Source organism: Cariama cristata, unplaced genomic scaffold (assembly GCF_000690535.1).
Source record: "Cariama cristata isolate BGI_N322 unplaced genomic scaffold, ASM69053v1 scaffold3991, whole genome shotgun sequence".
In the NCBI taxonomy this organism is placed as follows: domain Eukaryota; kingdom Metazoa; phylum Chordata; class Aves; order Cariamiformes; family Cariamidae; genus Cariama; species Cariama cristata.
This window is the reverse complement of record NW_009600871.1, coordinates 26,874-50,735: the sequence shown is the minus strand read 5'-3', so window position 1 is coordinate 50,735 and position 23,862 is coordinate 26,874. Positions and strand designations below refer to the sequence as shown.

The 23,862-nt window shown below is 44.8% G+C and overlaps 1 protein-coding gene across 1 annotated transcript in view; it reads right to left on the bottom strand.

The window, feature by feature from the left end:
- VIT (vitrin) overlaps nucleotides 1–23,519 on the bottom strand; it is a 37,740-nt gene extending 14,221 nt beyond the window's left edge. Inside the window, exons 1-11 of the mRNA XM_009710198.1 lie at nucleotides 23,489–23,519; nucleotides 21,568–21,633; nucleotides 20,240–20,396; nucleotides 18,112–18,245; nucleotides 13,850–13,927; nucleotides 10,903–10,983; nucleotides 8,949–9,155; nucleotides 8,243–8,293; nucleotides 4,087–4,125; nucleotides 3,929–3,985; nucleotides 3,233–3,295 (exon numbers count right to left, since the gene is read on the bottom strand). Of these exons, the coding sequence (XP_009708500.1) occupies nucleotides 3,233–3,295; nucleotides 3,929–3,985; nucleotides 4,087–4,125; nucleotides 8,243–8,293; nucleotides 8,949–9,155; nucleotides 10,903–10,983; nucleotides 13,850–13,927; nucleotides 18,112–18,245; nucleotides 20,240–20,396; nucleotides 21,568–21,633; nucleotides 23,489–23,519 (964 nt within the window). The remainder of the gene's footprint in view (nucleotides 1–3,232; nucleotides 3,296–3,928; nucleotides 3,986–4,086; nucleotides 4,126–8,242; nucleotides 8,294–8,948; nucleotides 9,156–10,902; nucleotides 10,984–13,849; nucleotides 13,928–18,111; nucleotides 18,246–20,239; nucleotides 20,397–21,567; nucleotides 21,634–23,488) is intronic.
- Between the last annotated feature and the right edge of the window lie 343 nt (nucleotides 23,520–23,862).

Below are 23,862 nucleotides of genomic sequence, written 5' to 3'. Positions count from 1 at the left end.
AGAGCTGGTGCTCACTTGTTATCAGAGTTGCCAGGTGTCTCCTGAACGCTGTCACTGAGAAGAACAACAGAGTTCAGTGAAACCAGCTTGAGTAGATAATCTCAAAAGGTGTGCTTCACCTTCCCACGGTGGAGAAGTGTCCAGCAACTGCAAGATTCATATGAAGCTACTTTTCAGCCTGACCAGCTGAAAAAACCCAGCTAAACAGCAAATCATGAAGACCTGGCCCTTCTTGAGTCTTCTGTACAAATATGCCGCAGTGGAATTTGCAGTGGAAAATATGCTGAAAGTGGTAGGAACTGCATGGCATGTGGAACCAGCCGAGGAGCTGCACAAAGATCTGCCCATCTTTTCTCTTCTTCGTAAGCAGGGGCATGAGTTGAAGGACGCAGAGCAATGGAACGTGCCCGTCCCACGTATCACAGGTTTGCTTCTGCTACCAGCTCATTGCCAGGGACTATCCTCAGAGCACAGGCTCCTCTAACTTCTCTGACTGTTTAAGCCCCCAAAAGATAGATGCTTTTCAGAACGACGGATAGATGCTGAAAAAGGGAAAGACTGCCTTTTGTCAGTAGGAGCAATGCTCAAGTTTTTCTAGATTCACTCTTCTCAAGAATTACTTCAACTCAGATACCACAGGTGCTCTAGTCTGTCCAAATCCCTCTGGGTGAGAGATGCCTGTTGCTTTTGCAAGCAGTCTTCTCATGGCTCACACCCTTTTAAAACTTTATGTGGTGGGAAAGCCCCTGTGTTTTCCTTCTTAATGAAGAAAAGCACTAGGTAAGTGCCAAGGGTTTTGGGTAACTGGCTGCAAATACGCAGAATATACGCCTTCCTGAGTGACCCATAAATCCAGGAAAAAGCTCTATTTCCTGCACGTACTCCTAGACACGTCGTGAAGAAAGCTCTCAATGAAATGCGTACCTGAAAGGGAAATGATTATTCTTGTAAGTAGCTAGGGCTTTTTTTTTTTCCCACTTGATGACGCCCATAAAAATCTAGGGTTGATTTTTAAAACACTCCAAGACTGGTCTTTAAAAAAAATAACCAAACCAAACCACCACCACAACGCTTGAAGATTGTCTTGAAAAAAGTTCTGGGCTAAGTGATTGTGGGATTTCAAGAGCATTAATGTGTATTGTCAAGAGCTTGGAAGAGTTGAGACCTTCTGAAAAATGTGCAGCGAGAAGCTGTGCAGGCAACCGGCGTGTCGGGGAGGGTGTTTTCCCTGCACACCCTTTTGCTAACCTGAGCTGGTGAGAGGAAGTCCTCGATGGCCCGGCCAAACCCGCAGGACTGATCGCTGTTGTTTGCAGAGCAGCGTGTGCGCGCTTGGTAGGATCAAGAAAAACAACTCTCCTTTCCAAGAAAGGAAGGACTTGTTCAGGAATTTCCCTTTGATCGTTAGAAAAATTGGCTGCTTGGAAGCAACACATCCGAGCTGCCAAAACCTGGGCTGAAAAAAAGATCAGGAGTCATAGGGAATATGGCAAGTATGTGTTTGTGGGTTTTCTTCCTTTTTGTTCTGTGATGAAGAAGACAGAATCATTCATGATGGGAAATTTGTGCTTTGTAATCACCTTTGGGGGGACCTTAAGCAATTAGGTGGGGTCAAGCGCTGACTTTGATTTAAACAAGACTCAGCACTATGGTCCCGTGCTTCTCTGGCAAAGATTTGGCTAGCCTGAGGATTAGCCAGCACATCCTTTGGTCCAGGTGTTAGGGCTCTTCCCATTTCAGCCCTGCCAGGAAGGCAGACCTGCCACCCCAGCCTGTCCTCACCCTATATGTGGTGTCACATAATTAGTGCATTGCCATGACTCACATGTTTACAGGCAACATATTTACTCTGCTGTTCAATCCAGGAAAACATTGCCACCCTGTCTCCTCTCCAAAGGTGGGCACTGGAATTGGGGGAGCGCAAAAAATGTGAGATTAGAAAAAAAATGGGTGTGAACTTGATATGGCCAAAAAAATATGAGAAAGACAAACATGGATGGAAACCAGAAAGAGGAGGGGGAGACTGGAACAAGGAGGAGAGGCAGAAAAGTGAGGGAACAGCATAAATCTGAGGAAGAGGAGGAGAAGTGTATCCAGTTTGAATATGCTGCAACTAGGCCAACTACAAACTGTCATTTTGATGGGGAGATTGCTGGGTAAACTTACTTGGCCAGTATTATCCAGAAAGTCCTACTGCATAATAATGTTGTCTAACCTCAATGCCAACAACCGCTTTGCTCTCTCCTGTTACAATACTCCTTCTGTGCTTCCCAGCTCTCACCAAAGCCCCCAGGGCCCCAGGGGCACCCTTATGTGCCACAGCCTCTCCTTCCCGGGGGGTTTGGTTGCCCATGCTAGAGGTCAGCTCTGTCGCCTTGGTCTGGGCTTGGTGGAGCTGTGAGCAAGGGCTGTGGGAAGCATCTGTGGGGACCTCCACCCGTTCTGCTCAGGGACGTAAGTGCACACCCTCGCCTTTGCTCCTTGTACCTGTGCCTAGTCTTGTATCCTTGCTATCCTGATCCTGACCTTAACCTTGTCTTGCTGATCTGGTGTCTTGCTTCAACTGACCTGCTCTTCTTGTTGGGGCTCTGTGGGTCTGCAGCCCTTGTTGGTGACGGGCGGCCCTGCCTGCCTTGCTGCCACCCAACTCCCATCCCTCACCCCGTTCTGGCTGCTCCCAGACAAAATCCATCTCTGAGAAACTTTGCTGTCCCACCAAGGACGAGTTAGTGTTTGTATGTGCACCGAGTGCTCTGGAGCCCTGGGAGGTTGTTGGTGGCCTTGCCGGTGAAGGATGGTGAATTGCACAGCCAGGGAGGAAGGAAAGTACAGGTCATCTTTCTACCCTCAGCGTTAAAGGCAACCTCTACGGTCGCAATCAGCCTGGAGGCTCCTGAGAACAACAGGAACAGAAAATTTAACTCACTCGCAGACCTGATAGGCTGTGCAGAGCCGGTTTTTTTCTTTCTCGTTTTGACTAGCAAATAAGGAAAATTGCAAACACTGCGGTAGATGTTGATTCCCACGGCCTGAAACAACAGCTCACCAGTGACCGAGCTGTCCTTTGCCTTTCTCATTCAGAAAGCTGCTAGTTGGCATTCAGTGCGTGAGGCTTGCCCTGGTCCTCCTCCAGGACACAGGAAAATGATCTGCAGTACTGCTTGAGGGTGAATTTGGGGTTGCTAAAAGTATGAAAGAGAGCGGAAAATCTGCTGCTAACAATCTTGCTCACCCAGGTGGGCTGGAGAGCCGGCAGCCCTCTGGAAGGTGGCAACAGGCTCTTGGCGCTGAAGACCTGCATGATCCAACAAAGAAGCGAGAGGTTAGACACCGGCGGGCGGGGAGAGAGAAGCACTATCGCAAGGGATGCGGTGGCCCCGATCTGTCTTTCTGCACATGTTTTCAAAGCAAATGGAAGAGGAAGATGAAAACTATGGATTTAAAACCCCAAGACTTTAAAAGCTGAAAGAGGTTGGTAAAAGCAGAAGAGTTTAAATGTTAGTAGGTGCTGCACAGTGCAGCTATTCACTGGTGCACTGGAACAATTGGCAGTGGGTCCTGAGATGCTGCCCATGCTCAGGGCCTGGAAACAGAAAACGTGTGTCTCCTCTCAGGGTCAGGCCTTCATCCCCCAAACTCATACAGACACAAAGTTCCCCTCTCATTTTGCAACAGCAAATGTTATAAAAGACCTTTATAAATGGTTTTAGAATACTATTTTGAGGACAAGTTTAATTATTCCTGTTTCATTTCTTTCCTAAAAGTTACGCTATTGTCATGCGATGACCAGTGTGATATCTGCTCTCACTGCATCCTGCTATGAACATACTTAGGCGTGAAAACCAGTGCATTACTGCATGACTCAGTAGATGTAAGTGGTGGAACTGGCTACGGGGAGGGATTAGAGAAGGGATTGTAATGCCTTTACCTGCATTTGGTCGTAAAATATTCCTGTTACTTGCAGAGGTGGAAGAGCCCCTGAATGCTTTGAAAATATTATATTGGTTAGTACATGGAACTTCAACACAAGGTTTTCTAGTATTTGAGCAATACAAGTCTACTAGTTATTATTAATTTAAGACATACCTGTATTCTGTCCTCTTCCTTGTGCAGCCTGAACTTGTCCTAAGTAGATATCAAAATGGAAAAGTGTGATTTATACCACGTTTGGTTCAGGACTACCTGGCTTTTTCACCGAGTCTCATTTTATCACTGTCAGAATTAATGATTCATATATAGAGATTTTTCATTAATATGCTTTCTGAGATGTTAACTATATATTTTGAGCCTGCTTAAAAAAAAAAGATTGCCTTGCTCTGGCTGTCATATAGATTAGCCTAGTTAACATTCCCTTCAGTTATGAATATTACTTGTACAGGTCTCTGGTCTGTATTTAAAAGGTTTGTAGTTACTGCTGTGACTTACTTTCCCTTATAACTTTCCTTCTCTGACTCACACTGGTTATCTATGTTTATTTCTATTTCAGTACCATCCAATTGTGCTGGTTGTGTGAGGAAGGTTAAAAAAAGCCCCAAGCCCAAAACAACCCCCCAGACCAGATACTACCCTTTCTGCGGAGGGTGAGTGGATACGAGCAAGCAGGCAGACTGTAAATAATGAGACAGCAACAAAAATAATGTGGGAGAATTCATGTGTCTGAAATGTCTTCACCACTGACTACACAAAAGGCTTTTTTTAAGGTGATTGGGTTATTAAATTCCCATTGTTCAGAAATACTAAAGGCTCAAAGCATTTGCAGCTGAAAACCACGTCTTTAATCATGCCTTTCATTTCATTAATTATTCTTAAGAAGCTTGTTAACCAACTTCTCCTTTAACAAGCCTTTATTCATTAGTTTTCCCAGAAAGATTAATTCCAAAGCCTGGTAAAGTCAGTGGGAATGTTCTAGCTCACTCCTGTGAACGCTGGACAGGGGCCCACGAGATATTTTTATCAATAAGAGATCATAAATGAGAGCATTTTGAATGGTTGTCTCAGAAAACAGGAATTGCTGCTCCTTGGGAACTTGATATTGCAAAATTAGGTGACGGCAAACAGCTTGTGTTTGACCCAAAGTCGAACCTTCACAGGCTACTGGAAGCCCTTTGATGGGATTTCTAGGAGCTGTCCTGAGAGACCTTGTAAACTCCAGATGCCAAAGAGATCCTGTTTAAGGAAATAACAGGCTCATCTGCCAAAACTGGCAAGGCTTTTAAACTCTGTAAGCTTGTAGCTCTGGCTCCGGATGGACCACAGCTAGCCCAGGCTGAGTGTTCAGTCCGTGGGGGGAAAAGTCTGTCTGTGCAGCAGCGTTGGATGGGGTTGTACAGGGCAGGCGGGAGATCGGTACGTGCCAAAGAGGTGGAAGAAAATGAACTCTGAGCGTGAGAGCTTGCCTTGTTTCAGGTTTGCTGCAGCTGAGCCTGAATGTGTATGTAACACTCTTTATGAGGTCAGTAGAAAGAGAGTACAAGAGGGTAAGAGAGAGATTAGCTTGGTATCGGAAGTGTTTTGTGCCACTTGTTTAATGAATTAACCCTACCCTCCACACCCATTCTAGCAACATGGATTTCTTTCTATGCTCTCTTTGACCGTGCTGGGCCTTGGGGCTGTTCCCTCTTGCTGTCCCTCCCAAAGGCGTGTTACCACCCGCCCTGCAGTAAGCTGTGCAGTGGCTGGGGCAAACACCCTGGTGGTGGAGTAAAGAGAAAAAGTTGGAATTGCAGTTCCGTGATCTGCGAGGCTTGTTCTTCCTTCAAATCTGAGATGCCTGCGGCATGTGAATGTCTGTTCGTTAAAGGAGAGCTCTGTGCGAGCTGGAGGCTGAGGCAGGACTAGAAGTCTGTAACAAACTGGGGATGGACAGTCATTAGGTGAATACCAAGAACTGGATCAGAAATGAAAGCAGTGGAGTAGAAAAACCTTGGTTGGGAGCAAGTCCTGTAGTGAGCAGGGAGGTGTGGAGGCAGTAAAGGATGGGGGCAGCACAGAGAAACGCCATTTGGAGCGGACCTTGCAAATGGTGGGAACTGATTCCAGAAGGTGGTAAGCAGCTACTCCATGCACAAAACACGCCTGGCCTTCTGCAACTTGGTCAGCACCTTTGATGGACTAAGTAGTCAGGGTTAACTTGGGGGGGGAAAGGCAGCATCAAAATGAAACACCAACTGTTGTCCCTAGTGCTGGGATGGAGCCCTTACCCAGTGGCTCCTGAAGGTCTGAGCCCCGGTGGTCTGGCACTGCAGGGGAAGAGCTTTCAGTCCTTTCTCTGGCACTGACACCACCCTTGTCTCCCAAGCTTTGTTTTGGTTTGTTTTTTTCTTTTTTTTCCTTTTTACTACTACAGTAAGTCACAGCTAGGGATGAAAGCAGTGCAGTGTACGGTGGTAGGCAGCGCCCAGATTTGAGTCCCTGTCTGAAAAGGGATGCAACCGTTGAACCCAGCTGGGCACGGAGTACGTGGCAGCCCTCGCCTGAGGATGCCCAGGCACTCGCTGCCTGATGCTTGGTTGCCATCTCAGCACCTCACCTGAGGATTGTGATGTGGCTTATGATTGTGGTGTTCACAGAAGCACGGGATTTATTCCCAGTCCTCATCTAGGGTCCAAGCTTCTGTGCAAGAAAGGATTGCTTGAAGAGCTGGGATGGAAGAGAGCAAGTGAGTTTGTGGCCCTTGGGAGTGTGCTTGGTTAACTGCTGTTGGAAAGAGGCAGAAGCCGTCATTGTACCAGACTGTGGCTGAACTTGAAGTTGTGCCCAGAGCAGGAGAGAGTTTGCATCCACTTTCAAGACCTGCTGCCGTTGCTGGTTCCCCCTCAGGATCGTCCTTTACCACATACTGCACTGGTGAAGTGCTGCACTTGCTGGTAGGGCAGATTGGAACAGGCTGTCAAACATCATGCTAGTCACATCGGTGGGTTTTCACTTGGCAGTTTTGCCACACCAAGTCTTTAAAGCAGGGGTCCTGCAGTGGAGCAGAGTCTCAGATACTTTTCCTTTTTCTGTGTCTTTGACAAACAGAAGGTGAAGGGTAAAGAACAGCAAGAGCTAGGATGGATGAGTTTTGCCCTGCTCTAATCTGCAAGTCCTGCTTTTCTTTTGCCCCTGAGAACTTTTGGAAACACTGGAGGTAACAGCAGCCACAACTGTGCTCATTCTGACTGTGCTCTATTTCAAGGCTATTTACTTTTGAGATGTCTTTTGCAGGCAAACTACGAATGCCCTGCAAGAGGTAGAGCAGGGTACCAAATGATGCAGATTCCCACTGAATTTAAACCCCTTTGAATTGTGTTGGCATTTCTGTAAATCCTGCCATACACATACCTGCACATTTGACTCAGTAAGATTAACCCTCCAGCCCCGCCCTTATTCTGGGCTCACAATTTGACTTAAGGATGCTTTCCCTCAAGACCTGATACCTGCCCTGCCACGTGCTTGGCTCTGAATTACGTGGCAGCAGGGATGGCCGCAGTTATGTACGTGAGAGCAAGGCTGAGCTCAAGGCACTCGGAAATAGTGGCAGAGCATAGAACCTAAGGATGGCCCAGCTCCCTTCTCGCTCTAAAGCAATCATATCCCCATGCTCAGAAACTTGCAAACAGTGGAAAATATTCTCCTTTACTTGACCGCATTGCTGAGCAATTACACATTGTGTAGGAAAACACCTCTCGATACTTTCATTGCAGGCTGTGGGCTGGAATGGGAGCAGGCTTTTGGATTGAGATGCAGAACTCTGTGCAGCCGCTCCTCTGCTGTCGATAACACAAGTAGCACGCCAGGATAACATCACTTTTATGCCAGGCTCAGAATCACAGCCTGAGGTTTTCAAAAAAGCATTGGTTTAATGTAAGTCGGCATTTCAGAGCTCTCAGCCCTAAGTTTAGATGGCCATGCAGGCCTCGGCGTTGCGTATCTTACAACTAAATCCGATCTCCCTTTGAGAGAGTAAGACAGAAGGAAGCACTAGGAAAACATGATTCAAACAGCACAAGCTCTGTCTCAAGTGTTGCGAAACCCAGCATTTGTCAGGGCTGAAATGTGCTGATATTCACTGGAAAGGCTTCCCCGGAACTGTGGGTGATCAGCGCCTCTGACATTCGGGCCAAGCGTCTGTTTTTCAGTTTAAATCCAGACTTGGATCCAGTCATTGAGTTTGCTGAAGCTTGAAAGGTTATTGAATCATTGCTGCCTTAAAATACACTGTACTGCATGCCTTGTGGCATACTTACTTCACCATACTTACTTGATGCTGCAGCTACCACAGATGAGTACGCTGGGTGGACACTGCTAGAACCTAAAAATAAGAGATTTTAATTTTCAGCTGCTGAGCCAAAACCCCCAATGTTAATGAATAAGAATAAACGGGGAAGAAAAGATTAAGGAAAACCGGGTGTGCAAAAATCATGTAAGAACTCCTTCACAGTCTTTTAATCTTTAAAATCCAAAAGCTGTTACAAAAAATATATTACAACTTTCATTTATTGCAAGTTATCACAAAATTAATTCTAAAATGAGTTTTGACCTATTTGTTGAGCTCCCAGTCCAGACACATGAATCAAAGAACTATTTATTGACTCCTATACCTGAAAATCATGACAGTATTTAGGGATGGAGAGCTTACACCCACATGAATCAGTTTATATGCTAATATATTATATGTAAAGATAAAGACTAGCTATAATTTTACTGCAGATGAACTCTCAGAGAATCTGCACAAGTTTTTGTTTATGTCAGACACACTAATTTTGTATGTATCTCAAAGGCACAACTCTAACTCCAGCCCATCTGCCAGAATTATTTTTTTTTTATCCATTCCTAATATTTCTACATTGAATTACTGAATTCTTGATCCACTAAATCATGGTATATTCAGCTACATATCTTCTTCCTGAAATTTTAGGAAAGCTATAGGTCAGGAGGAAAGCAATGCAAACATCCGTGCCACTGACCTGTATCTCTGACCCTATGCACTCCAGGTCTAGTCTTGGCTGCAGCTGCAAGTGTTGTGGTTCTGGTTGTTGCAGGTGTTGCGGTTGGCTTTGGCGTTGTGGTGGAAGGATCTGTCGTCGCGGTCGTTGGGGTTGGGGTTGTGGTGGCCATTGCTGTAGCTGATGTCGGCACCGGCGACGTCTGATACGCTTTGCGGACTGCGTCGCCTGCAGGAACATTGACACGATCACTGCAGCTGGATGCGTGACACGCGTGGAAGCATCATTAACAGCGCTCGCTGTTTAAGGCAACCCAGACGCCGGTGTTCTCCTCAGGATGTCTGGAAACATCCTCATCTGTGGAGCCGTTAGTGCCTTTGTTGCTGTGTAGCACAGGTGCCTGCGTAACACAGCATTACACCGCTCTCCCGAGGGTGCTGACAGCAGCCTGTTGCAGCCTTAGGGTTTCCCCTACACTTTTCTGCTTTGGCCAGGACCACCTACCAACCTCTCAGATGTCTCAGAGCTAGGAAGTGGTTCAGCCAGGCAGTTGCAGTTTCTGTTTTGCCATCATCTTTTTTCTCAGTATAATTAAGCAGTTAGAAAGTCCATATAAATGGAAATCAGCTGACATCTGGTAATAAAAGATGGCCATTCTGAGTCATAGACCAGAATAAAATACGCATTGCCCAGCACAGCCCTGAAATGCTTTTGGCAGAAAGACAGCTTTGAGGTAACGGTGATTTGGGGAGTAGGTCAGAACCACAGCAGGGAGCAGGGAGCGTTAGGGCTTCACCTGGGAGGTGCCGATTGCATCTAATTTTGACTCATCTCACAGTTGCTACTACTTTTAAAGTGTATCATCTGTTGTGAGAAGAGAGACAATTCTAGTTGCAAAATTTGCAACCTAAATATCCTTATGCAAAATTGTTAACGTGCTTACAGTTCTTTGAAGTCATTGTCTCAAAAGAGATCCTTCACCATTATCTTCTCCATCTATCTACAAAAAGCCGCCCTACAGTATATTCCATGTTCACCTCAGTCTTGTTCCTCTCCTCCCTGCCCATAGCCCTGGGATGCCCTGACACACTGCATGCGCTGATAGGGAACGGTGTGCAGTCTCTTCATTGCCACACAGCACAAGCTGGTATTTTATTGCTGGATGTTCTCCTTTTGGAAAGCATCGTCATGAAACTGTCTGGTGGATTAATTACCACCTAATGCTAGGCAGTGAAAAACCCAGATCTCAGACAGTTTTAATGGGATAATGCTGAAAGACAGCTCAGAAGAGAAACAAAACAACTCAGCTGAAAAAAATCTGTATGAATGGCTCTCTTTGGGCTGAGCTGTGCCCTGCTCCACGCCGCTGCACTAAAAGAAAGAAGACAGAGGGCACAGGGAGTCTTCCCCTGCCGTCTGGTGCTGCTGGAGCGGGGAGCAGGCACGTCGGCCGGCTCTATACCCCAGGCTGCAAGGAGCAAGGAAGCTGGGAGCTAACAGTATTAGCAGGCAACCCAAGGAAGCAGAATAGTAAGAGCAGAGAAAAGATGTTGTCTTGCTGCACGTTGGCTGGGTTTCTGGTGGAGCCATTCCCAGTGCTCCTGCGGGCAGGGTGCCCATCTCCCTCACAGTATCTTCAAAGGGTTTGCAGGGCACATGCCCTGCATAGGAAATTGCCAAGAGCCGTGTTGCAAGCTTTTGAAGTTAATGACACCTGAAGTCACCTAAAGCACAGACAGAAATTGAACTGTGAGGGTGCCCTCTCTTCTCAGAATTGGTACGTGCCCTTCAAGCACCGTTGCAGGCGCTCACGTAACGGCATCGGTTTGGTGGGACAGAGGCTGTACAGAGGAGGTTGGACTGGGGAGGTGAAGCTGGATGTGTTACCAGTGTCAAACTGCTTCCTATAAGCATCTGCAGGCAGTTTAGACTGGAACAGATGCTGTAAAAGAGCACCGAGGTCCCTAACCCATACCTTGTTCCAATGCTTTTTCTGGTGCGTTAGCGGTATCTGCACTCTTTGTAGCTTTTAGGTCTTGCTCTGGCTTTTTAGGCTCTGAAGCAAAATTAAACACATTAGGAAAGGCAGCTCCAGAAGAAAATAATTTCAAGTCCCCTATTTAGAGATTATCAGTCCCCAAAGGAAGGCACCCCATCACCTGGCATTAGGTCAGTCAGTCTAACCAGAGCTTTCTCTCCAAGTGAGAAAAAGTGATGGCTGGGTGCCTCTAGACAGTAGTCGTCCCCAGATTTTTGGTGCCAAATTTAGGCATTTTTACTGCCCAAAAGCTCCTGCCAATGTCAATAGAATTTCTGAAGTGAGCAATAAATACAGGTTTTTACCACTAATAAACCGATACTCGTAAGATTAATGCACCATGTTGTTGATTTTTCCTCTGAGTAGCGGTGTGTCCTGAGAATCAGGGTCACCGTGCGTGTAGGGTGTTTGGGGACTACTAACTAACATGCAATATTTCAGTCACTAATTCACATTCAGATGTAGTTCGTTCTTGCCTGACATTGTCAGAGCATCATGGGGCCAAATCCTGAATGCCACGGATTGGCTTAGAAGGAAAAGGGAGATTTTTTTAGTCTTCTAAGTTTTTCTTCTAAGACTCAAAGTCATCAAAGGACTTGGAACATTTATTACATACAGTTCATTTACTGCTACCCTGCAAAAGAATCTGCCTCTGCTTTTATGTCTGACTGAATACCAGAGGATTTTGATCTTCCATTTTTTTTCTTTTCTCTAGCTATTTTGGCAGCATTGACCTATTTGAGAAATTACTCCGGGGTTAATGGTTTCCCCAAAATTGTATTCTTTTTAAAAACATCTTTTGATTGTTTTTACCAGCTGTGAATAGTTACAATTTTGGGAAGGTTTTTCTTGCTGTGCCCAGCATTTGGGAAGCACTGTAACCACCAGCAGCATTTAAAGAAATGTCAGGCACTATGAATCTCTCTTGTCCCTGGAATGAGGATCAAAATTGAGCCTCCGACTGCTGATCAGGTGTGAAGCAGGATTTTTCACTAATCAGGCAGCAAGTGAGCGTAATCCTCAAAGGACTGCCGTTACCTCCTACAGATAATGGGTTTAAGTATCCAAGTGAACAATGTGGTCTCTATAATTTAAATCAGAAGAAAAAGCTAGCTTTTTTTAAATTAAAAAAGAAGTAGGAAATCCTCTATCACAAGATGGCCCCAGCACCATATTACAGAGATTTTTATCTTAAGAACAAGCTGTTCCTAACAGAGTACAGCTGAGATGGCTGGGCTGAGGTGGCAGCGCTGATGGGGCCAAGCAGGGCTTGGGGAAGACGGATTGTGGCCATCAGATCTCTGCTACTGGTGGGACAGGGCTGAGCAAAGCAAGACAGTGGCATCCTCAAGCACTAGGTTTGATGTAACAGTTGTTATTCGCTCCTTTGGTCATCCTGGGTTTTCTCAGCGTGAATGCACAGTCTTTGTTGCTAGGATCCTAACGTTTTTCTTCACAGCGTTTGATTCAAGAACAAAGTGAAGGAAGGCGCTTGTGTCTTTGGTTTGCTGCAGGAACAGACTCCTGGTATTTTGTTTCCATGACTGAGAGGTGACTTGATGATGCTCCCCATTTTTACACTGATTCTCACATAATGTGGGCTTTAGCACTGGTGGAAGAAATCGTTGCTTGCAGCCTGCTGAGCTCTGCTCTGCCTGAGATTGTCCCTGGTCTGGTGTGAGACGTTTTGGCTGATACTTCAAGTGTGGGTAGATTTGGGAATGATGAGATGTGGGTTTTGTAAATGTTTCTTAGAAAAAGCCAAGATTTCTAATTGCCTTCTAGCAGTGCATAGTATCTGGGTCAGTAATTTCTGCGTACCTGGTCAAGATATATACAAATTTGTACCTATTTGATTGTAAATGCCAAGGCGTTGCAAACTAAAGGCATAGCTTTGAGTGATGCATATTCGGTCTGAACAACTACACCTTTCAGATTTCAAATTGCCTTTCTGCAAGTAAAAGCCTAAAGATGAGGAGAGAGCTCTGTACTTTGCTTTCAAGGACTAAACAATAATGTACAGGAGAAGAGCAGGACTCCAAGTAACCTCTGTGTGGCCTTGCATGGGTGCACCCACTGACAGGCTTTTGAGGTCATGGGGAAGATACAGCACATTTTGTTATACCCCAGTTCACAGTGGATACGCTCGGGAAGGCTCAGGCTCAGCAATCAGCAAAAAAGCCGTGTCAGGGAAGTGTGTAGTTGTACAAGACATTCATTTTATTTTCGTTCACACCCCCAAAGAAGAGTCTGAACATCACACAGTTGTTACAGAAGGCACAAACCAGTGTCATTTCAGTGATGGAGGCACTTCACGTGCCCTTGAGTATCACCTACTACCTGGTGTGAGACTTGATCAGAGACCTCTACAAACAACTATGTTATTTAAACTGAGTTGAGTCTTACAGAGTAGGCTGCTGACTGAAATGGTTATACAGAGTAGTTCCTTACCCTGTCATCCTTAGCTAAAGCTGCTGTGCGTTGCCATCTGTATCATTAGTATTATATTCCTATTTATTATTATACTGTCAACACTGAATATGGCAAAAGATAACATGAATAACATTAGGAGAAAGTCAACATGTATAACCTTAAATGCTTTCATACAGTCAGTAAATCATCATACTCACTAACAGATTTAAAGCAAGGGGAAAACCACTTGGAAGCAGAAGTCTGTGAAACATCGTAGGACCAAAACATAGACATTGTCTGGGATAATTTCTGTATGCTTAACATAAAAAAGTACCGTGAGGGATTTGGATGAGATACTAAGGGATGCATGAACTTCTGACTCTGGATAATTGTATCTTTGTATTACACAACTGAGAAGTTACAACAGATAGTTGTGACTAGATGGAAGGGAAAGTCAATCACAATTACTTGCCTGATTTAACAGCTGTGCTTTTTGAAGAAGAATATTCAAGAGTTGATGGATATGTCACACCCTTTCTTGGCTTGCCTTCTACAAAAAAAATAATGAGAAAGCATCACAAAATATTCAAAGTTTTCTCGCAATAGAATTCCCATCTAACATATGCATTCAGAATCAGACCCCACTTCTTTACTGCCCAACTTATTTTCTTGAAGATTTCTTTCATCTGATGGCAGAATCTCAAAACCATGCCACTAAAAATACCAATGCCTAAATCCAGTCCTGGGAAGGATTTGAAGAGATCAGTTAGTTCATTCCTTTGCTCTCAAGTGGTGTTAAGCATAAGGGGACCATTCGTGAAGGACATCTGTATAACCTGTACTTAAACCCACAGCTTCCCTAGGCAGCCTTTTCCAGTGCCTGACTGTGCAGTTGACTTTGGAAGCATGTTTGATGTGGGATTCATTTCGTCACGCACACAGCATTCTTCTCTCGACCTCACTTTTGCAAGATGCCATTTCTGGCAACAGTCTTTTGCAGTAATAACAGTGAGAGAAGGCTGTGCTCGTGTGTGGGAACATATGGTACCTACATTTAGATCTAAAATGAGGGTCCTGTCCTAAAACAATGAGGTACGTTTCCCAGTTAAGCTTTAAACCACAAATCTTTTCAGTGCTGCAGCAGATGCTGTCTCTATTGGTACATGTGGCTATGCAATTCCATCTCCTGGGACAGTTTTTATATTCCCATATATCACTGAATGAAAAGTGTTGCGGAGAAGCCTTTTGGGAAGACTGCTCAGGCCTCTAGGAGCTGGTGGATGTAGGACTTCCAGACCCTGGTGACTGTCTCTACAAGATGCTGTGCTGTGTCATGCATCTGGATCACCTCAGGTGAGACCTACCTCCACCTCCTGCAAAACCTGAGTCATGATGGTGATGCTAGGTTTGCTTTCCTTTATTCCCTCGGTGGATTCTTTAAGAAGGTTTATGTGGCACTACGAGCATGTCAGTTGTCATCCTGGGTGATTAATCCAGAGACCAACAGCACTGAACAGAATTAGCTGCTACAGACTGAGCCACTCCTGGGAACTGGGCGCTGCTTCCCCCGTGGTGGCCCACGAAGAAGGGTATGTGCCAGGGAAACTGATCCTCTATGTGCAGGGATGGCCATGGAGCTGGAAAGGCACTGTTCTTTGTCCCTTTTCCTGTCTCTATCATCTCCTTTGTTTTACTCCTCTTTGAAATTTCAGGTATCATTAAAAAACTCTAGATGAAGAAGTTAGTTTGAGTTACTGACAAGGCAACGATGTAAGGAGCTATTCCTTTTCTCATTTACAGTGGTATAAACTGAGAGCAGCTCCACTGAAGTCAACACAGATCTGCCAAAGACCAGAGCTGGCAAGTTAGCGTGCAAGGACAGGCTGGAAAGAGCCTCCTTCTTGCCCTCGGGTCTCTCACAGAAGCTGGCCTAAGTGAAGGGCAGCAGGTTTTCATGTCCACTTCCCGCCCGAGCTAAAATTGGGATCAGGAACCAAAGCAGGACTAGGGAGATCTTCTGCCAATTTGGAAGAAAGGTGGAAAAGTTAGAGCATTGCAGATGGTTTCTAAATGCCTTTCTCTATCCCCAACAGAGGCAGAGTTGTCAGATATGAATGGCTGGTGCATGGATGCAGCAATAGCATAATAATCTGATTTTAATTTCGAATATTTCTGTGCTAATCTGATTTCTAATGGAAACCTGAAGCCTGCTGCTGGGCAAATAAACGAGCTAGCACAAGGAGGCTGGCTGCTCCTGGACTCTGAGGTTTTTGATCAACAGCAAATTGCATCCCGTGTGTGACCAAGAGGTAGGTCTGAGGCCTGACCTCAATGTGGCCCTGCTCTCTGGGGCAGTGATAACACGGCTTTTTCACTGTCTGGAAAAAGTTACATCTAGGTTGGACTTTGCTTAACGTACTTAAAAATGGGTTTATATCTGGGCTGAAAACCTCAACTTCTGGCCATTGAAGCACAAGCTATGGGGTGGTGGCTGCTCACCCTCTCACGCTTATTTGTGACTAGTAAACCCAGAGGTTTAGGACTCTATTTTCTTAACCCACTAGCTGCAGAACTCCCACTAAACTGAATGGAGTCATTCAACTGAGTGCCAAGGCATCTCAGTGCTGGAAAGTGAATACCAGCGCATTTGCATACCTCCTGGTGCGCTGGCTGCTCTAATCCCAGGGGACAGACCTCCTTCCCCACCGCCCCTAAATCACGCCACTTCATCGCCTGGGTCCCCCGAGGATTCCTCCTCTGTGCTCTTTTGTGCGGATGCTCATTCACTATTTAAACATCACAAACTCTTGGTGACAATATCCGAACTAGGAATAAACTGTTGGCACGTTTCCAGGGTACCGTATCGCATATAGGTCTGGTCTGCTGAAAGGGAATTCGCTGGAGAATAGGGGACTCAGTTCAACCTCTAAAGCTGTCCTGAAATTAATGCCTTAGGTGACTTTGTATTTTTATGGGGGAATGCTTTATGTAGCTCTGTCTTTTTTATGACTCATAATTGTAAAAAAAACCCAAAACCCAATACATCTCTTTTTGAGAGTGAGATCTGTCTGCATTCAGCCTCAGGCTGCTGAGATGAATAGCACGGCCTTCCTGGGGTTTTAGTCTTCTAAATTTCTCTAAAATTCTAAAATTCCCACATTTTCAGTAGGTATAGTGAGAGCTTTCTTCCTATTTATATATGAAATTGATATATGTTATGTGATATATTATGTTAGATTTATGCTTGAGCTAGTTTATAAACGAAGCAGTTCCGCTGACATCAGTGAGAGCGCTCAGCACGTGTAAATTTAAGTGCATGAGGGACAAATCTCATCATGCCTACACATACCCAGATTTCTCATCATCTCCTCTTACATGTGCTTGTAACTTTCTCTTGTGTCTTTTGTCTCATTAATTAGGAACAAAGATTTGTTACTATAAATCAAAAGATCCTACAGTTTTATGGGATAACAACTGAGCAGCTGCTGAGGTAAAAAAATCTTATTTCCCTTTTAAGTACCAAAGTTACTATGTGCTGTTCGTTGGGGAAAAACCAGCAACAAGTACAAGTAGCAATTCAGCTATTCCAGGAAATTCCTACTCATCCAAAATAAATCCTTCCCATAATGTGGTGTACCCATGGCAGAATGCTGTAAAAAGTGCATCCAACTATATTAATGCGAACTCCAGATGACAGTTCATTTTGCTCAGTTTCTGAGACCTCCTTTGCTGTCCACAAATTTTCACATGAGAAGAACATTTCTTTGTTTTTAGTGGCTGTTCAGTTGCTTGAGCTGTTGATTTTTTCCAGGAATGATGTAGTTAACTGGTACCAATTGGCCGTACCTATCCTAAACCCCCAGAAGTGCGGATCAGCAAGAACTGACCGACTGTATGGATGCCATAAGAAGTTAGATTTAGAAATGGGACGTAAAGCAATGTAAATTAGGCCCTCCTTTCACACAGGTAGAATACATGCAAGTAGGTTTAAGGTAATCTGAAGCTGGTGGAAAGGGGATCTAATTTACCAAAAAAAAAAAAAAATCTGTGAATTTTGTCAGTGAATGCAAATGAGCTGCTGTAGATACTATGGGGAGAAAAAAGGCATGAGCATTAAATTAAGATGGATTTACCTCAACTGAGTAGATGATATCAAAATTAGCTATCAGGGGTGGGGAGAATTTATAACATACTTGGGATGCACCCATAGAATTGCTCAATAGAGGGTTTGCATAAATACAATGTGGCTATGTGTGGCTTGAGATGGGTTGACAGAAGTCAGAAGTCGCTTCAGAAGAGGTGAACTCCGGTGCAGGCTGAGGATGCTTCAAATGGCCAAAAGGCCCGTTAGTTCCCTTGGCAGCACTACTCACCAGGCTGGAGAGCAAGTGCAGCAGGAAGACCTCCCCGCCGGTACCGGTACCGAGCCTCAGATTTTACACATCAATAGCAGGAGTTAAGGTGCCCTCAGCGCATCACTCCAGACCACCTGTCACCTCCCGCAGCGGGCTCAGACCCACGCTGGCCTGGACTGAGCACACTGCTGGCAGGGTGTGTGTCTCTTTGCAGGCTATATAGGAAGCCCAGAATAAAAACTGTCCCAAGTGCATTATTCATGGGGTGGGCCTGCGGTGACTAAACAGATCTCGAAAATGAGAAGGCTGCTTCCTCCTCTGCCCGTTGCTGCCCGACTGGTTGGGCAGCGGGGAGCAGCTAGGGAGGGCAGGCGGCTACCTGACACGAGGAAGGACTCCCTCCAGCGCGGCAGCGACAGGGACCGGACCCCGTTGGAGAAGCTCCCACGGTAACCGGAGTGACCAGCGACTTTCTGGACGAGGATCTTCCCGCCTGTGTTGTCGATTATACCACTGCAAGGGGAAAACACGGTGTCTGAAGGTGGAAATTCCCCCGGAAAAACTTTGAAACTCTTCAGCAATGCAAGAGGTATGGAGCGTTCGCTTTTACCTTGAAACCAGGGGCTGTAATGGAGCTGTGACGCAACTACTAAGTCTGTTCCTAAGAAATATTCGTGCTTCTTCCACATAGAGAAGAGCAGTTTGTTACAAAGTGCTGTCAGGATCTGTTTGCTTTTCCCACTGATCTACTGGTCCTGTGTTTAAGGTTGACCTAGTTGCACACAAGAACAAGCTACTGCCTTCGTTAAAATTCCTGCAAGCTTGATTGAATGACTGAAGATACAAGGAGATGTACTCGGAGGAGTTTTCAGGCCAACCATGTGACAGAAATACAAATTTGAGGCAAACCTCCTAAAAATTTAATGTTTTCTTTGACTTCCAGTATGTGTTATCTGCAAAAAACTAAGCCTGTTCTGACCTCAACCTGGAGTAAACTGAACCCGATAGTGCTGGAAGCTGTAGGAAACCTGGCGGGCTCCATGGGCGGTGCACATTAGCTGGTGTTTGACATAGGATGGAACAAGACAAACAGAAATCCTTCCGTGTATGCAACCTGCTGTGGCACCGTGAGGAAAGCAGGCAAACCAGGCAGCGACTGTGACTAGAGGGGTGACAGGACTGGCAGTAACGACACCGTGCAGGAAAAACAGGTAATGGGCAGCAAACTGTGGTGAAGAGTGTGTTAGAGCTGTAGCTTTCTCCGATGATTGCAAGAAGCTGCTGGTAAAACAAGTGTAAGGAAAGGAAATTACTGTCTGCAGAAATGCAACGTATATGCTAACAAAGCCAAATGCAGCTGGCAAATGAGGAAAACTGAAACCCTCACTGCGGTACAGGCAGCCAGCACTTGAACTATGGGGGAAATGGCAGTCGCTATCCATATTTTGTAACTTCCCTTTGAGACAAGCTCTGTGTGCAGAGACAAAAAATGTCCATTGTGCGCTAGTATCTGAAGGACGAATTTGTCTTTTGAAAGCCAGTCACCTGGCAGTCATGTCATATCATATCATATATCATATCACATCATATCATCACAGAATGGTTTGGTTGGAAGGGACCTTGAAGACCACCACCCCCTACTAGCAAGGGGCTAGTAGACAGAGCTGCAGCCGGGAGGTGGCAGCCCTATGCACACTGGCACATCAGCGTAAGGTATAAAGTCCCAAAGCCTGAACTATTCCGCTTTACTCAAGATCCCAGCTATTTCATAGAACTTAAAACACTGCAATAGCTCAAATAACTCCGAATGAAGTGAGGTTGTCAATCAGGCTTTACAAGTCCTTACTGCATTTTCGGCTGAATGCATCCTGCCTCTGTGTCCTGCCTATAATGATGGTGTGTTTTGGTTGTGAAGTTTTTCTCCATTAAAATTTTATGCATATTTTTGCATGGCTAATAGAACTCAGCAAAATTTGTGCTATAAAATTTGTATTATACATTTTCTTGTCCAGTGTCCTTTTCTGTGGCAGGAAAGCACATTACTCAGCCTTTGATGTCAAGGACAGTTAAATTCAAATCTGGAGAACCAAAACCAATCCCAGAAGTATGAGAGTTATATGTATTCATCACTGATGATATGCGTATTTTTTTTCTGAAGCTTTATTAGTAACAGCAGCTCCATCCCTATCTTCCAGTTGAATAATAATAGTACAATAGTAATTTGCTATGCATGAAGGAGAGATCTGCAAATCTCAACACACTTCTCCAAAGGTTGAGCAACATCATCAAACACAACCGATTTCAACAGGAATCCAGGATTGACAGCACTTTATAAGACTGGATCCATTGCACCACACGTGGTCTTTCTCGCAGGTTTTCTACTAGAACAGCAGCCTGCAATCAAACCTACAAGGCAGTGGGAACTTTAAAGGGTCTGAAAAGCTGAGAGCTCCCTACACTGAAATGTCGGTTTTGTCTGAGTGCCTTGCTCGTTTAAACTCACTCACCTGTGAATTGCAGCATTGCACACACTGGAAAAGGAAGCATAAATGTCTGTGCCATAAACACGGTATTTCACATCTTGACATCCAGGAGGGCATTTTGCAATGAATTCCGGATTGATTATCTTCCCCGCCTTGACATCGCAATCGATCTGGGGTACATCTGTGAGTGCAAAATCTTGGTAAAGTCAGACTGAGTGTTTTCATAGCTGAGTGATCTTGTAATGAAATAATGAGTAGCTGAGTGACAGGGATGCCCTCCTCTCACGCCTTCGTATCAATGGTTTTGCGATACGAGACATGTCTATGCGTTCTGCATCTACAATATAACACATAATAACCCCTATACCGAGGGATGTGGCTGTAACTAAGGATGGCATAAAGAAGCCTGAGGATATTTCTGATCTTCAGTGTTTGCTACTCTGAAGGAAATATCCATTATGACATTTTTCTGGAGAGAGAAAGAAATATAGTCACCCAGGCTGTGCGGAACATGTGGGAAGGAGAGGGTAGGGGAAGAGATGGCTGTGGGTCAGGACCGGGAAGGATGGTGCACACACGAGGCAGGATGCTTCCCAAGCCTCCCACTGTGCTCACGTAGCTCCGTGCCATCCATAACGCCAGGCTGCAGCCACAGCCCCTTATCTTGTTCTTAATTTTTAAAGCTATTTGCAGGGTACAATTTACTTTGAACAAGGTGTTTAAGTGTGAGCTCACAGCCTGGCAGCAGGTGTGTTTGTCAAATAAATGAGCAACATAATCTGTGGACAGAAATGCTTTTACAGCAGTCTAGCTGAAAGTTATACATCCTAGTGCATAGGACATGCACCACTTGTCTCGTCTCATGCTAATCAGCTATATATGTTTTGTGTTACCGCAGGTCCATTGCACATATTGATGTCTCTCTCTCTCTTGCTTTGAGATCCTTGTGTGTATGAAGGCACATTTTAATAGTGAAGTACACAATTTCCCCTGTACACGTGTTCAGTAGCACACACTTTGCTTAGTGATTTGATTTTGTAAAACAACCTGTTAGTTGACATACCCTCCCACTGACTCGCAGACAATTGTGAAGAGTTAGCAGGATATAACTTTGCACTTTTTTCGTGCATCAGACATGCCTGCTGTAAAACAGCCAAGAATTCTACTGGGGCCACTTACATAGCTTAGCCTTTTTTGTCTTCTTTGTGGCTTCCTTAGCTGCATATGTATATACAAGGAACACACCTAAAACAAAGAAAACATAGTATCAGGAAAAAGGGGGACTATCATCATCAGTCACCGCAAGCTCCTGTGCGTGAGATTTCCCAGATTGGAATCAATAGGTTGAAGACATAGCTTAGCCTTTTTTGTCTTCTTTGTGGCTTCCTTAGCTGCATATGTATATACAAGGAACACACCTAAAACAAAGAAAACATAGTATCAGGAAAAAGGGGGACTAATAACATCAGTCACCGCAAGCTCCTGTGCAAATTGGAATCAACAGGTTGAAGGAATGAAATAGGAATATTCTCAGCCACAGCTAGGTTTCTACTTGTTGGTTAACTTCTCAAGATGGCATCCACTGTGGGGCAGTTTTTTGAAGGGTATTAGAGATCAGTTCAGCTCACACATTCGACTGTGGAACTCAACATCAAAAGACGCCATTGAGTCCATGTGGTCCAGAAAACCACGAAAAGCCCCAGTATTTCCACAAGCGGTGGAAACTCTTTGTAATGGGTGTGATAGAGATGTCAGTGAAACAACATGCTCTGTGCATAAAGCACCTGGGAAGTTAGGGAGAGAAAGATCCTTCTTAATAGTCCGGCGGGGAGGTTATCCTGGAATCGTGTGTTGTGGCATTTCGCTGACTGGTGGTAGCGGATATGGGATACTGGGCAGCATTACGGATCATATGAGGTTCTAGTGTGTCATGTCCCAGTATCCTGTCCCAGCAAGGGCACTGATTTTCTTCAGTAAGTAGAATTATGATTTGAAAAGTGTAGTAGTAAAAAGAGACATACGCTGTTATGTTAAAACATGCATCACAATATATGCATGTAGCTTACCTTGTTAGGTTTACTTGCTAAATGCATGACATGCAAAACCTCTTCATTCTCTGTGCTTATTTTATGAGCAGTATATTATGGGTAATTAATAACTTCATTACAAATCTCTTGACTTTCCTATTCACCTTTCTCTTCTCTGAGCTTTCAGAGGGAATTGAAATGCTCTATGATGTGTTGGCTGAGTCTCTCATCATTTGTTAAATTAATCTTACTAGAATGTGCAACAGCAGTTGTCTTTCCTTCTTTTATGCTCTTCTCCCCCTAGACTGGTTGCAGAGAGTTTGCAGACTTAATCACTCCTAGAACTTGCTCAAAAGAAAAATCGGTCTCACAGTGTCTGAAGTGACAGTGCACAGAGGCAGGATTGGGGCCTTTTGTCACTGGTGCAGTTGTGTAACAATGCAAAACTGTAGTTAGAAAAAAAGGAGAGAACCAGTGGAAAATAAAGTGCAAAGTCCCAACTACATGCCATGTTGTGGCATAATTTAATGTGGAGAAAGTACTTTGGCCTCTCAGTAAAGACAGAAGAACTACATAGATAGCTATGAATTTGAACTAAGAATGGGTATCCTGCCAGACTTGAGGTTCCCAGCTAGAGGAAATATTGCTTGGGAATATCACAATTAAAGTCATACAGCATTGTTAGGCTATGTGATGGCTGGATCTCCATCAGAGGGAGATGTGTAAGTAAAGTACACCAAGAAATAATGCTTGATCATCTAGGGTGTTCATGTAAGATTTACTGCCAATTCTGGAGTCTCTACACATTCCCCAAAAGCAAGATCACATCTGACTGCCAGGGGAAAGAAAATAAGAGACATTTATAGCCTTTTTCCTTTGGCACTTTCTTGTTCTTGGAAAGAGCAAGAACACAGAGAAAAATTGGGAAGGGACGCTCCCATGTAAGAAACAGCTGATTTTTCTTTGGAGGGAATCTTTACATTACAGACATTTTTCAGGCCCAGTATGGACTGCATGCAGCTGTCCATGTACTTAGAGATCTCTGCAGGTAATGAATGTTGTTTCTGTATCAAAGTCAAGAAGTTTGGGTAGCCCGTTTCTGAAAAGCTGTGCCAAAGTTTACTCCACCTGCCATTGAGAGTTTCATCAGCCATGGAGTCCGAAGGGAAGAGAAGAAGCCAGCAGCCACTGGTCAGGAGAGTACAAACCCACAAACTACTGATTGCAGCACATCAGCTGTACTTACCTAAGAAGGTTGCAACGACGGTGGCCTTCATGGTGAGTAAAGAAAAATCTGGATGTGTCACTAAGGAGCACTGAAAAGGAAAAGAAAAGTACATCAGGCTGCATTCGGAGGTATTGCAGATGACACTGGAATGGTGGGGGGAGAGGGACTGTGTGCTCTTCTTCGACCTTTTACAGTCCTCACATGCTGTATCCTCTTCTCATGCTTTGTAGAGCAGCTGATGTCCCCAGAGGAGATGGTGTTTGGGCTGTGGCACTCCCATGGACTAATTTTTTACTTCTGTCCAAGATTTGCCTTTTGCCTCAAGAAACTGAGGTTTCATTCCACGTACTTATTTCTGAAGCCAGCGGCAGGAGAGGGCACGATAGGTATGG